Genomic DNA, 14455 nt, shown 5'->3' with positions numbered 1-14455 from the left:
CAGACCTCCCTAACTCAGAGCTGTGGTGTGACAGGGAATGTCTGGTGCTGCAGTGCCTCGCCTCCCTCCTTTCCTCCCCGTCTGAGGCAGAAACGGGGAAGGCTATCAGTCATACGGCTGGGTCAGATGCACAATGGTTCCCGGCGAGGTCTCAAGGCCTGGCGCAGCACACGGCCTGTAACCAGGAGCTGATAAGACTCACCTTCCGGGACCTAACAGGATCTGCACCTCCTCAGATACGCGTTGTGTATATATGGAAGGTTTTCTGGGCCTGCTGAGAACGGCGTGAGGAAATTTCCTCCTGTTGGCCACTGCTAACAAGTCTTTACCTGTGTACACGATAAAAAAGGACCATGATTATAATGGTAAAAGTAAAACCTGATTATTGGTTTATGGTATAGTAAAAAACGTATAAAATTGGACAATAAAATAAAATGCATCATATAAAAACAAAATACTGCTCAATTTAACATTTTTCAAGTGAAAAGGAACATGTCATCAATTAATTTACCATGGAAAAAATTTACATTGGCTTGCCCAAAATGTTCTGTGTGAAATTTCCTGCACTGTAAATTTTTTGTTGTTGGTTTTTGTTGGTTTTACTTAAAAAAGTAAGTCACCTGGTTGCCTTAAAATTTTGAGTTTATTGAAATTAAAAATTTAAGTTGATACAATGAAGGAAATTTGTTTAATAAATAGAAACTCAAAATATTATTGTATCTGAACCACATAAAAAATTGATAAATCATTAAAATAGCACTATTTGGCATGTTTCACTGCGTCATCAGAAATAAAACACACACAATTACCCAATATGCTTACAAAATCTTTTAGTAATATTTTAATAAAGGTTGTCGAATCTCAAAAATGTTCATTGTATTAACTCAACATTTTAACTCAACTAGGTATCTTTTTTTCTAAATAATTTTTTTACAGTGTGAAAATGAAAGCTACATTAGGGTTTTGCATGTTTTCTTGTGTTTGAGTGTATGACCCCGCAAACCTTCTCAGCTTGTGGAAAAGATGCTTAGATTTAACATGTGGTGTTCTCATTATTACCTCATAATCTCATTATTCGGTTGCCACTATCCTGGTTGACACCATCTCAAAACAGATTTTAGTACTTTGGTACTAGTACTTTTGTTGGTAGGCAATTAACATTAGCATATAATATACTACAGTTTTATATTTGTTTTTTGCAGAGGTGGACAATAACTAAGTACATTTACTTGAGTACTGTACACTTTTTGAGTATCTGTACTTGAGTATTATTTTTTTCTGGAAACTTATGACTTTAACTTCACTACATTTGAAAGACAAATATCGTATTTTTACTCCAATACATTTCCATCAAGGTCCTCGAAGTCAAAAGTCTGTAGCAGCTTTGAAAGTCAGTGGGTGATTTTTTTCTTCTTTAAAAGGTGTTTGGGTTTTTGCAGAAAGCCTTTCAGGAATTAATCTTGTAGAGTCTCGTGAAGTTCAATGATTTCACAGCATTTTTTGAACACTGATTTATAGTTTATAGCAAAATGGAGGAAGACGGATGTCAAAATGCTCATTTTGTCGAGTGTTCACATAAACAATGTTGATTATGTCTTAAGTGAAGGTGAACAGTTGGGACAATATCAGATGTGTATCAGTGTATTGGATCCGTGCATTCAGTCTTAAAGTGACAGTAGCTTTATAAAGAGCTTTGTTTACTTTTTAAGTATTTACATTAGTTTAAGTTAGTCGTATGCTAGTATATCAGATGGAGCATCACTGACTGGCTTAAACCATGATGGCATAATGTGCATTTATACATCAATAATACAAATAATGTGTTGACATAAAAGAAAATTTAATTTTGAAACTTAAATAAGTTAGAAAAAAATACTTCTGTGCTTTTACTTAAGTAAAAATCTGTTTTTACAACTTTCGCTTGTAACGGAGTAATATTTGACCAATAGTTACTTTTACTCAAGTAATGAAGTTGTGTACTTTGTCCACCTCTGTTTTTTTTTTCTTTTTTTTCTTCTTTTTTTTTACTGCAGGCTAAATATTACTTTTGTAAAAGTACTTACACTCTAAAATGTTGCTTTCATAGCCTTGTTTTTCTACAGTAATTCAACTTGATATTATGGGAATGACTTCCGGATCAACAGCTGCCGTTTGTTGTGTGTAATGGAAAGGCGGCTTAAAGGTGCAGTGTGTCAATATTTGCGACATCTAGCGGTGAGGTTGTGAATTGCAATCACTGTTTACACCTCCCTTTCGAAGCACATAAACTACGCGGGCGACAGGGGACAAAACTGCAAGAGCAGAGAGTGACTAAAGATTTCACTGTAAAGGGACCTGCAGTGAATGGAGATAGAAATTGCTAATAAAAACATAAAGGTACATTATGTAAGGTCTTTATACACCACTGAAAACATAGTGGACCTATTGCATTTATGTCAGTATATCCTCATATATACCCATAGCCAAACACACGGACAGGATTATTAGAATAGGATTATAAACAGGATTATTAGATTTTTTTTTTTTTTTTTTTGCCCAAGTATTAAGGTCCGCCCTAATCCCACCTCTAAACATACAGCAATGCAGTGGTCATGCCTTGTCTTGGCCTAATTAGGCTACCGTAAATAAAGCTCAATTTGCTCTGTGGTGTTACTTCACTGATCGGTCTGTGCAGCTCTGCATCAGCCGAACACACATTATATCTGCAGCCTGTGGTGCATGGGCATAGCTCTCAGAAAAAGTTAACACTTTGTAATAAGCCTACAAGTGCTACACTGAGGCTTTGTTCCGAGTCTTTACCGTAATTATTTTAGAATGCAGCAATGAGATCAGAGGAATCCATAGGCAGACGCCACCAATTCAGCAAAACATACAATTTTGTATATATATATAAAAAAAAACGAGTAGTATTCCTACAAAGCAGATATTCTTCGAAAATATATTCGCATTTAATCAGAACTCATAAACATGAATTCACATTTCATTCTCACAGACTTTGGACGTGAGCCTAAAAACTCTCCCGATGTTCACAGCATTCGCTAGACTTGAGTTTGCACAGAATGCCGTGATGTCAATGAGCAGATGATGGTCCGAAAAGACGCAGGCCCTTGACCCACTTCTGGTACCTCTACATCTATCTAACCTCAGTCAGTGTCCAGATGAAGATGATCTATTGCCCTCTCCCTCCCTCTGCTGACCGCCTCACTGTCATGGTGCTCAGGCCTGGGTTTTGTTAGGTCCAGGAAACAGGCTCTTCCTTCACATAAACATGGGCTTATAACCTTTTTTCTCTCTCTCTCTCTCTCTCTCTTTTTTTTTTTTAGGACTGGCATCGGCACGCAATCAATATCTCAGTGGTGTTTGGGTACTAAGGCAGTAGCCTATGTGTTCCTGCTTCTATTAAATAGTCTACTAAAATTAAACACGAAACACCAGCAAATATTTTGGAGGGTGGGAGAATTTAAGATACATATCACAGCGTTCATTTAGTGGACAAAGATGTAAGAGTTTGCTGTGCCGCACTATCTGAATGAATAATGTATGTGAATCATATTTGTACTCGAATATGGAAAGAAAAATTATATCCAGCACACTGCTGGATGTGCGTAGGACTAACTTGTAAACTGACAACAAGCTACAGCACAATAAAATGTCAGGAGAAGCAAATAACAATAAATTGTCTACAATAAACAGTAAAATAAAAATATGTCTTGACAATAAATAGTTTACTTTTATGCTAAGGAAATGTTTTTTTTTTTTTACAGATTCATTTAATTCTGAACATTTTAAAATTGAATAACATAAATGAATAAAATTATCCGCAAACAAAATTAACAAAAGCTGATAAAATGATAAATGACTACATCTTATAACTTTTCTTTCCTCGATATTAATTATATACTTAAAATACAAATATAACTCAAATAACAATATGCATGTATAATGTGCAGCTATTTCCTATGTAAACGTCATATATTTCTTAAGTCAAAACGTCTTCTGATCTGACCCTTTAAATTAGGCTACTTTATTGTAATGTTTTTTGTTGTTGTTTTTTTTACTTTAATAAACCCCCTTAATGTAGGTGCTATTACACACGTAAGTTAAATTACGTTAAATTAAAGCGTTAAAACATAAAAGTATAATAATATAATATAATTCAAATCTGATTTTTTAATTTGTGAATGTTTAAATTCATTCTGTGTTGTGGTGTTTAGGTGTAATTTAACCCGTTATACTGTACTATGACAATACATTATTATTATTATATTAATATATAATAATATTATTATTAATTGTATACAAACCTTTTTCTGTTTTATAATAGTCAGTGGCCAACTATGATGGCCACTGACTACAGTCACATAAGGCGCGTAAACCAAACGGAAGCGTTTCCGTTATTGTTACTTTCTGATGTTGATATCATCAATATGTCCATCCATCAGGACACTGGAGACCCCAGAGGAGAGTCCTGTGCAGACATGCGCTCTTCACGGTCAGCTTGACTTCATGCTCGACTGAGACTCTCCTCATCCTAATGGTGCTATTAACCAGACAAAACACTCACACACTTTAGTCGTGTGTGGGGCAAAGATCACTACTGATCAGATAAAAACACGCGACAACATCCAAATCCTGTGATCGGACACCATATACAAAGCTCATGCCCCCCGTATACTCTTAACATCATTTTTTAATATTTTCTTTTTATAAGTTACGTTTTGTCATCTAAAGTTATTTGTTTTTTTGTTATTGCGTCGGCACACATGAAGTTATCATGATGAATGGGACGCATTTTGAAAACTGTGACAGATAAGGGTGCTGATAAAAAAACCCTGCAATAAATCACGAATCCAAACTAAATATTAGGCCCACACTGCCTGTATGAGTCCGACAATAACTGAACTAACTGCACGCGTCAAATACAGCCCACTGTGTAGAATGCTTCTCAACAACGAAGATAGTGTAGTATCAGCAAGCATCAAATTGCAGTAAATCAAGGCAATTATTAGTGACTGAATAACAGCAAATATCATGAAAATAATGTACCTTGCCATTCAGTCCTTAAGAGAAAAACTAGAAGCCCACCACTCCGACTTTCCTCCTGAGCCATTAGTCTCAGGACGGGAGGACACAAAGCTGATCTAAACAGCACTGTTGATAGCTAACGGATGAGATAATCTCGTCTCTCTTTCCTTTTCTTTTCTCCGCTTCTTAGTCTCTGGTAGTCTTTTGTCTCTGGCGCCGGAGCAGAAGCTCAGAGAGACACCGTTGCGCATCATTGCGCCCTCAAACAGGTTTCCCGCGCGCCCTCCTCACAAGGGATCGATACAGGGCGGGTTATACAGGATAGAAAATGTAGATATAAAACGTACAATTTCCCCCCCTCGGATGCTATTCTAAGGTGTAAAGGAAGCAATTAGGCCTTCAAAATTGCCTAGGATAAATATTTTTAAAATAAAGACTAGTTCGTCATGTTTAACGATCATTAACTTTAAAAAAAGATGAAACAGCTCGGATCGCAATGAGTAGGCTAATGTTAATTTTAGTGAAATGAACGCGACAATCTCCCTGAATGTTACAGTGACAATGCTTATTATTGTTGTAATTATACTCATGGGATCAAACGCCAAAGATAAATATTAAATTAATGATGTAGGCTATTATTTTTGTACAACTAATGGAGAATCATGGTTAAGAGAGAATCATGTTCTAATGATTAAAAATGTAGCCTAATGTAAATGGTAATCAGGAATAAGAATAAGAATAAGAATAAGAATAAGAATAAGAATAAGAATAAGAATAAGAATAAGAATAAGAAGAATCTGGAATATAGACCTGGAATCAAGATTAGATTAAAATTCACGATTAACATTATGTCTGCATTATGCATTATGTCTGACCACTAGGCAAATTCCCCTTCTCAAAACTATTTTTATATATACGCACTCACACCTACCCAGAAAGCTTTATGCCTTTTTACATTTTCAAAAAACAAAGCTTATTTTCTCATGGGGACCTCAATGTAGGTCCCCTCAGTGACACGAGTCCCCATGAGCCAGTGTGCATTCAGGTTGAAGTTCCCACCGGGACAGAAACACACACACACACACACACACACACACACACACACACACACACACACACACACACACACACACACACACACACACACACACACACACACACACACACACACACACACACACACACACACACACACACACACACACACACACACACACACGCACACACACACACATTTGTCTCTCTAACAGACAAACAAAGTTATGTTTAAATCCGCTTGCTGCTTAATTGTCAAAGGTCTGCGGCTGTTTTTGCTCCAGCTTGACTGTCTAATGGCACACAAGTGTGCAGGTCAGATTTAAATGGGATAATAGCAGGAGCAGCAGCAGTAGGGTAAGCGAGAACACTCACTACTCGACGAATTCAAAATAAGATACGTTCTTCAATTATCATCAGCAACATAGGTTCAGCCTCTTCTAAGAACTTTTTCTTGGAGCTTATGGGATGAGGTATATGGTTCATTGAGAAAATGTAGCCTATAACATACACAACTCTTGAAGGTTTTAAGTTGGGTTCTTTAAAGCACCAGTACTTTTTGATACGGCATCAGACTAAACTTTTTCACATGTGAATATTTATGGTAAAGAAAACATCTTCAGTCCAACCATGGTTAAATGCAGAAGAGACGAATTTGCATTGAGCATAAAAGCATGACCGAATCACTTAACGTGATTTACATTCTCTTAAGGACCTTGTGGGAGCATTTATTCTTGAGCTATTACATAGCCTATCAATTCTACTGCATTCGGTATTATTCAGACACACTATTAAAACTAAGTTTCCGATTAAAACCTAAAAGGATATGCCATAACATCTAGTTTAGAAACCATCATCAATACTGATGATGCAAAAAACAAAACACACACACGTTTGTTTTTGTGACATATGGGGACATTCCATAGGCGTAATGGTTTTTATACTGTACAAACCGTATTTTCTATCCCCTTACACTGCCCCTGCCCCTAAACCTACCCATCACAGGAAACATTCTGCATTTCTACTTTCTAAAAAAACTCATCCTATATGATTTATAAGTATTTTGAAAAGTTGGGACATGGCCAACGTCCTCATATTTCACCCTCTTTTGTAATACCTATGTCATTATACACATTTGTGTCCTTGTATGTCACAAACCCCCTCCCCCCCCCCACACACACACTCACACACACGCGAAAATCCTGTAGGCAAAAGTGTATATGCTACAGTAAAAAAAAAAAACATATATATAAACATATATATATAGTTTTTTTCTGAATCTAAGAATGTTTTCTTTTTTTAAAGGATGCATAAATAATTACGTTGTAGCTTTATAAAAAAAGAAGAAAAAAGATTAGCCTATCGTGTGACATTAGAGGCTGTTTTTCTGCTGGTTTGAAATTGTATAGGCTTTGCGTTTCCTCTGTGGATTGTAGGAAGGCTCATTACATCCCGCCCCGGTAACGTGACATCACCGGGCAGAAGAACTGCCTTGTGCTGCCGGACTCCAAGAAAAACACACAACAGTTTCACACCGACGAGTGGCGGTCCTCATGCACCTCTCTTCATGCAAATCAAGCAGCCATGACAAAATGGGAGATTAATCGACACCTTTAGGTATGTTTACTTAAAATTGTTGGTTATCTAAACAATTGTTCATCAGGGCTTACTTCTCGAAGCTGCCAGTTGAATCAGGAATAACATTGTAGATGTAATCCAACAGCGCCTGATGATGCTTCCGAGCCCGGCTACATCCACGCCGTTTTCTGTGAAGGATATACTGAAACTGGAGCAGCAATCTCGCCACCTTCAATCTCTGCATCCCGCGCAACACCACGCACAACTGCATCCGGAACTGCAGGAGAGATTTCAGGCACCATCATCCTGTTTTCTCGGAGGTGGAGACAGCCCCGGCTTCTCGGAGAACGACGAGAAGATGTCTTTTCTGAACTCTCTCTCCATGCAGGATAGTTTAGTGGAGAGCAGCCTTTCCCCTCCGATGTTCGTCCATCCGGCCCTGGGACACGTCGACACTAAACTTGAAGATGAACTTGAGGACCATGAAACGAGTGGGTGATTTGTGTTTTACAACCGCCGAGAATGAATATGCATTTTGAAACTGACGAGGAGATCGAATTGTACGTGTCTCTGAATATTATAGGATAAAATGACCCATTTTTGTTGTTTAGTAGCCACAGTATTATTATAATCATTTTTTAACAACTATCACAAATGGCATGAATCATGCAGCTTTGAGGTTATTGACTAGTATTAAAATGCATTAATCAGGCCAAACGTTTTTCACAAAAATATGACAAAACATTTACATTATAGTTTTGATTTTTTTAAAATTAGTTTTATGATTGTATAAAAGAGCAACGTTGAAGCTTGGGCCTATTTTATGCGTCTTCAATGCAAGTCGATACCAATAACCTCGCTAAAGCATGTCATTATATTAAAGTTTAACAATTATGATACAGCTGTATCATCCATATAACATTTAATGTGAATATTGCATGTTATGACATTTAGAATTGGTTTAACCCTGACATCGTATACGTGCATAAACATATGCCTACATATATAAAATGTATACATATTTTATATTAAAAAAAAAACATTGACTGACCACTTATTTATTGCAATGCGTTTTATGCGTCTATTGATTATTGCAAATCTTCATAATGTGCACTAACTCTTGCACTCTGCTGATTTAAATTTGTTTACTATACTATGGATCATTTTACTACACCGTGGATTGTATTTTTCATATCTTAATAACATATATTTTTTTAATTTCTGAAATAATGGACAGTCTGTGTGATTTTGTCTAAGTGACAGAAACTTTGTATAAAGGCCTATATCCAGACTCAGCTCATGTTGTCTAATGCGCGATTTTTCTTGTTGTTGTCCGTGCAAGGAAATGACTTGTATTAATCACGTTAGGTGAGAGCTAACCGTGTTCGCTTTGCATCTTTGTTGTCTCCTGTTTTTATAGAAAGCTGTGGTGCCATCCTCAGATCCCCGGACTGTGAGGGTGAGGCGCATTCGGACACGGAGCGCGCTCAGCGGCAGAGGACGCGCCGGAAGCCGCGGGTGCTCTTCAGCCAGGCGCAGGTCTTTGAGCTCGAGCGGCGCTTCAAACAGCAGCGCTATTTATCGGCTCCTGAGAGAGAACATTTGGCTAGTACCCTGAAACTAACATCGACGCAGGTCAAAATTTGGTTCCAGAACCGCAGATACAAATGCAAGCGACAGCGTCAAGACAAAACACTGGAAATGGCAGGACACCATCACCCCCCGCCGCCCAGGAGAGTGGCTGTGCCTGTCCTGGTCCGGGATGGGAAGCCGTGCTTAACGGGGTCACAGAATTACAACGCCACGTACGCGGTGAACCCAGGCCCGTACACATATAACGGCTATTCGTCTTATAATAACGCCGCTTACACAAACCCTTACAGCTGTACATATCCCAGCCTTCCACCTCTCCCGGCAAACACATCCACTAACGCGCTGATGAGCATGAGTCTGAACAACCTCGGAACATATTCTCAACCTCAGACATCACAAGGCACACCCGTGTCCGCGTGCCAAGGGACTCTGCAGGGGATCCGGGCATGGTAGTACCACTGCAACCCAGCCGTTTGTAAATAAATGACAACGTTACAATATTAGCACAGAGTTAGCCATGTTTTATAGGCCTAGGGTCGTGTATAGTCTACATTTTCAGTATAAACTTGAGTGAATTTCTTTAGCAACCGTTTTATGATGGCTGAACGAATGCACATGAATATTCATAGCAACTTAGACCACATATTTGGACAGCATACTCCATGAACATTTGCGGGTCTAATTCAAGACTGGCACCATTGTATCCATACTCAGACTTTTGTTTTTCTCATTCATTGCACTTATAGATAAAAAAAGGTATTACCTAAGAAATGTTTCGAATATTGACAATGGTGTGTGTGATTTTTGTGCAAACCTACATTGTTAAAATAAAAACAGCAAACTTTATTTTAAAAAGGCCTTGCTAAAATATAGATAGGCCTACACGTAGTCTAGTTTTAAAGAACATTTTAGTTAGGCCTACGGCATTTAATTTTAAGGAATCGAGTGACACAATTCAAGACACAAAAACAATTTCCCCCAACGTTCTCCGTAGTTATAATATGAGCAATAACCTATGAGTCAAATGTTCTTGCAATATTACATTTTGAATGAAAGTGTTTCGCTCGTGGTAAAATATATACAAAATAAAAAGACGTGTGTGTGAAACGAGCTTTTGTTTTATCATACATCATGTATAATTATATAAGAAAATAATCCGCATTACAAAAGTCTCCCAAACACATCGTGGTTTAAATGGCATCTGAATATGTTCATACATTAATTACGCGCACAATTAAACCGATCATTCACCTTCGTTCCCCAGTTTTTCAAAGATAAACGGCTCACAAAATAAACCACAAAACTTGATTTTTTTAAAGCACTATATACTATATCTGAGAATAAATCGTGCTGATATAAAACTGCTTTAAATCGATACTTCAATAACCTGACTTAATGTCAGACAAGAAGACAGCCTACGTTTATATGTATGACTAATTGCATTTGAGAAATATTTTGAGTAATAACAATTTCAGAAGAAATACGTGATCTGCAATTGGTTTCAAATAATTTAACCATGCTAACAAAGGAGATTTCAAATCTTTTATTCCCCTCTCAATGTGCCTCTTTCTTTCGTCTTCCTCTAATGACAGGTTCCTCTTCTCCAGTATGGCCTGCATGTCTGCAGAAGGCATTGCATGTTGTTATAGGATGTACACTTATATGCTTAAATGACACACATCGTGTTTAATCACACGCGTTTATCTCGAGAGATTTTAATCACTGTAAAACCTTTCCCTTTAACGATTTTTTTTTAAACTTTATCCTGAATCTTAAAGATTACCTTCAGCTGTGCAAGGGCAATTTTAATGAAATCAATCCGAGTTATTAAACATCACTTCAGTAAAACCTGTTAATTAGGATTGTACCAGCCCAACGCTCAAAATAATTAAGTGGTTTGAGCAGCCAACTCAAATTAAACAAATGAGTTCAAACAAATTAACTTTTGAGTATTTAGAACTTTTTTCTTTTGAGTTCTCAAAACGGACACATTTTAATTCTAAATTGTTTCATTGTTTGAGTTTTATTAACTTATTTCTTTTAACACCTAAAGACAGAGACAGCCTGTGCTAAAAATAACTATTATTCTAAAATGTTTAATAACTTTTAAACCACTAATCCAATCTGTTTGCTGTAATTTAGACAAACTTAAATTTAACCAAAACTGGGCTAGGATTTCTATTTCCCAGTATGCTTTGCCATTCAAAAGGGACAGTAAATGCTAAAAATAAGTGTTATATTATGTTGTTTTGTGTGTGTGTGTGTGTGTGTGTGTGTGTGTGTGTGTGTGTGTGTGTGTGTGTGTGTAAGATTAACCTTAAGTAGGAGACTTGTGTTTTGCTTTGCTAGTTTAGAAGAATTTATGTTATGTTTTTTTTTTTTTTTGTATAGGGTATGTCCTCATTCAGCACGTGCTATGCTATGCGAATGATATGAAAGCATTGTGTAACCAATCAGCAAGCTAGCGTTTATGCTAATTAGTTAATTAATGCTAGTCAAGTTGCACTACTAAAATTTTGAGATTAGGTGATATTTTTCTAGTTACGTGTACGCATTAGCTTACGCAAATATTTCAAGTTCAGAGCAATTAAATATTTTGTCTACAGAATAAAAATTTGCTTAAACTTTAAATTTCTTAACTCAAAAAATGTGAGGCAATTATTTTTATTTATTTATTGGGGTTTACAGAGTATAGGGCAGCAGTTGTGCGCTGTGCAATTTTCGCGTTGTGGAAACAAACCCCACTTGAGGATGTTTTTGGGCCTAAATTCAGGGTCTGAACAGAAACTTCACCAGTAAACATCACGGAATTATATTTATTAAACACGCATTAACAATAATAATAATAATAATAATAATAATAATAATAATAATAATAATAATAATAATAATAATAATAATTAAACAAAAAAACGAAATAGCGTGGTTTTTTGGATTTAATGAATTTAATTTCCTGGCTACCTAATTCATGATTATGATTTCGAAATAATAAACACAAAGCTTTTGATGGAAACAAGTATGTTCGGCCATTACGCACGGCGTTACTCGTTTATCCTTCAGCCCATTCACGGGTCCACCAGAGCTCCCACTCTAATAATGAAGATTAATAGAAAAGTAAACAGAGTCGTCGGGGGGTTTGTCTCTACTAATAGCAAGGATGAACAGCTCCCATCGCTACGGCGAGGCCATTGGACATACCTGCTGTCAGGGTAAGTGGCCCAGACACTTCAGTGTAAATACTCATGGCGACAGAGCGGCGATGCCTCAGGATGAGCCGCTATAGAGAGTGCTGGACTACAGATATGAATCTATAGAAAGGATTTCTGGACGAATATCAGAAGAGGGTGTGGTTAGTTCCCCCAAACAGTGTGTCACAGGCCAAATATTAGTTGGCTGGTCAGATTTCATCTGTTGTTAAAACTCAGCCATGGGAAACTATGCTGGCGTGACCAAATTTAGATTAAATGTTTTTTTTTTTTTTTTTTTTTTTTTTTTATACCGTTTTAGAACTTGTAGAACCATTATGTTTTATACATATTTGTTCTTGGTAATGAAACGTTAAGGGAACATCCAACTGTGGAAACATAATGGGATTGCTACTTTGGAATGTTGAATATAACATTTCAAATAGTTAGAAAAACTAAAAAGTTTCAGGAAAAAGGAACGATACATGGACGATATAGGCTATGTTTTGTTTTTGTGCAAACGTTTTAAGAACATTATTAAAGACCAGATGTATTTGGATAAACGTTCGATTAACGTTAGGCTACTGGAAAACCGTTTGTTAACCTCGCCAGAACGTTAGTCAAGAGTTCCGAGAATGTTCCCTGTTATCTGGGATATTACTACTAAAATCTTACTTTTTATCAGTCTTCCTAAATCAGTTAGGAAGGAGGAAACTATCTATGGATAAACTAAAGGAAGGACAAGATGATTTGGAGGACAATAATTATTTCAAGAGAACATGAGGTCAAGGCTATAAGGCCATATGGATCCATCTTCTTAACTGCAAACAAATTATTATATATGGAGGACAATTAAGTAAATAAGTTGTGAGAAATTTAAAACACGTTAAAATGAGGCCTAAATTAGCATTAAAACCAATGCACATAGAAGTGGAAGGGTGAATGTGCGACGAACCAATCGGGTTGACGAACAAGCAGCATCGCATAAGCATAAATCACAGCATTTGAATGTTGTGCTTGTATAACCTGTTGTCATTTCACTGATCTCATACATCACAATTTACCCGTAGATAATGAACATATTTGCGTTTTACGGGGAGGAAAGACTTGCAAATAAACATGTCTTTTTTTTTTTTGTTCGGGCCTCGTTAAGCATTTTGTCAGAAACCTCCGTGTGATAAATGGCATATCTTACGAGAAATCAACAAATGCTGAGTACCACAGCTTTGAGGGTTATCCTATATGTAATTTAAACTGTCAGCACCTTTACACTGGGTGTTACCAGGTGGAAAGCGCCCTCTGCTGGTCATTTCACTTTCAATATTCCATCCAAACACACTTTTTGCACTCAATATCTGTTGTTCCTCTAAAATCGCTCTGGTAGGCCATACGAAACATATAAGAAGTTTAGAGACACATTGGTGGGCCTAATATTGCAATTCTTTATTTAAGGTCTCGAGACTTCTTCGTCCTTAAATGAATCACTATATTCTCCAGAAACATCTGAAATAAACTTGGCCACTGAATTTGACGTGCAACCCACGGAATATTTTTCTGTGGACCTGATGAATTTGAATGTTTCTTCACAGTGAAAAAACATTTACAACATTTCAGACCTCCCAATATATATAGCTTACTCAACATAAACAAAAGCAGAGTAATATTTATTTGGTTGACCATGGTGGAAGTGCAAACAAAAGAATAGCATCCTGTTAAAAGTTGTTTTAAACATCAACCACTTACGAGATCTGGCTTAGTTTGGTTTGTGAGCTATTAGTACATGTTAGACATTAGACCAAATATATACAAGCTCCACAAGTCTGTGTCTTATTTTTGTCTTAAATAATGGCAGGGTGGGTGAGTTGTTCCAGAAACATTTTGTTATGCTGGCTGGAAGTCTCTTCACGTCCTGATAACAATCACTACATTTAGTGGTGTACTATGCATTTATCATCTGTGGATAGGTCCATACAATATTCGTCCAATCATTCCATTCGGTCTGAATGCAATGGTAATTTGTATACCTGCCTATCAACATT

At 36.8% G+C, this 14455-nt stretch overlaps 1 protein-coding gene across 1 annotated transcript; it reads left to right on the top strand.

The window, feature by feature from the left end:
- The first annotated feature begins 7560 nt into the window (after window positions 1–7560).
- Window positions 7561–10084, top strand: nkx2.3 (NK2 homeobox 3). The gene is made up of 3 exons (XM_067421624.1): window positions 7561–7677; window positions 7784–8129; window positions 9059–10084. The coding sequence occupies exons 2-3, from the start codon at window positions 7790–7792 to the stop codon at window positions 9682–9684; spliced, it is 966 nt and encodes a 321-aa protein (XP_067277725.1). The 5' UTR covers window positions 7561–7677; window positions 7784–7789; the 3' UTR covers window positions 9685–10084.
- The last annotated feature ends 4371 nt before the right edge of the window (window positions 10085–14455 follow it).

This window comes from Pseudorasbora parva, chromosome 17 (genome assembly GCF_024679245.1).
Source record: "Pseudorasbora parva isolate DD20220531a chromosome 17, ASM2467924v1, whole genome shotgun sequence".
Classification (NCBI taxonomy): Eukaryota; Metazoa; Chordata; class Actinopteri; order Cypriniformes; family Gobionidae; genus Pseudorasbora; species Pseudorasbora parva.
Note: the sequence above shows the minus strand (reverse complement) of the source record. Positions and strands in the feature narration are given on the sequence as shown.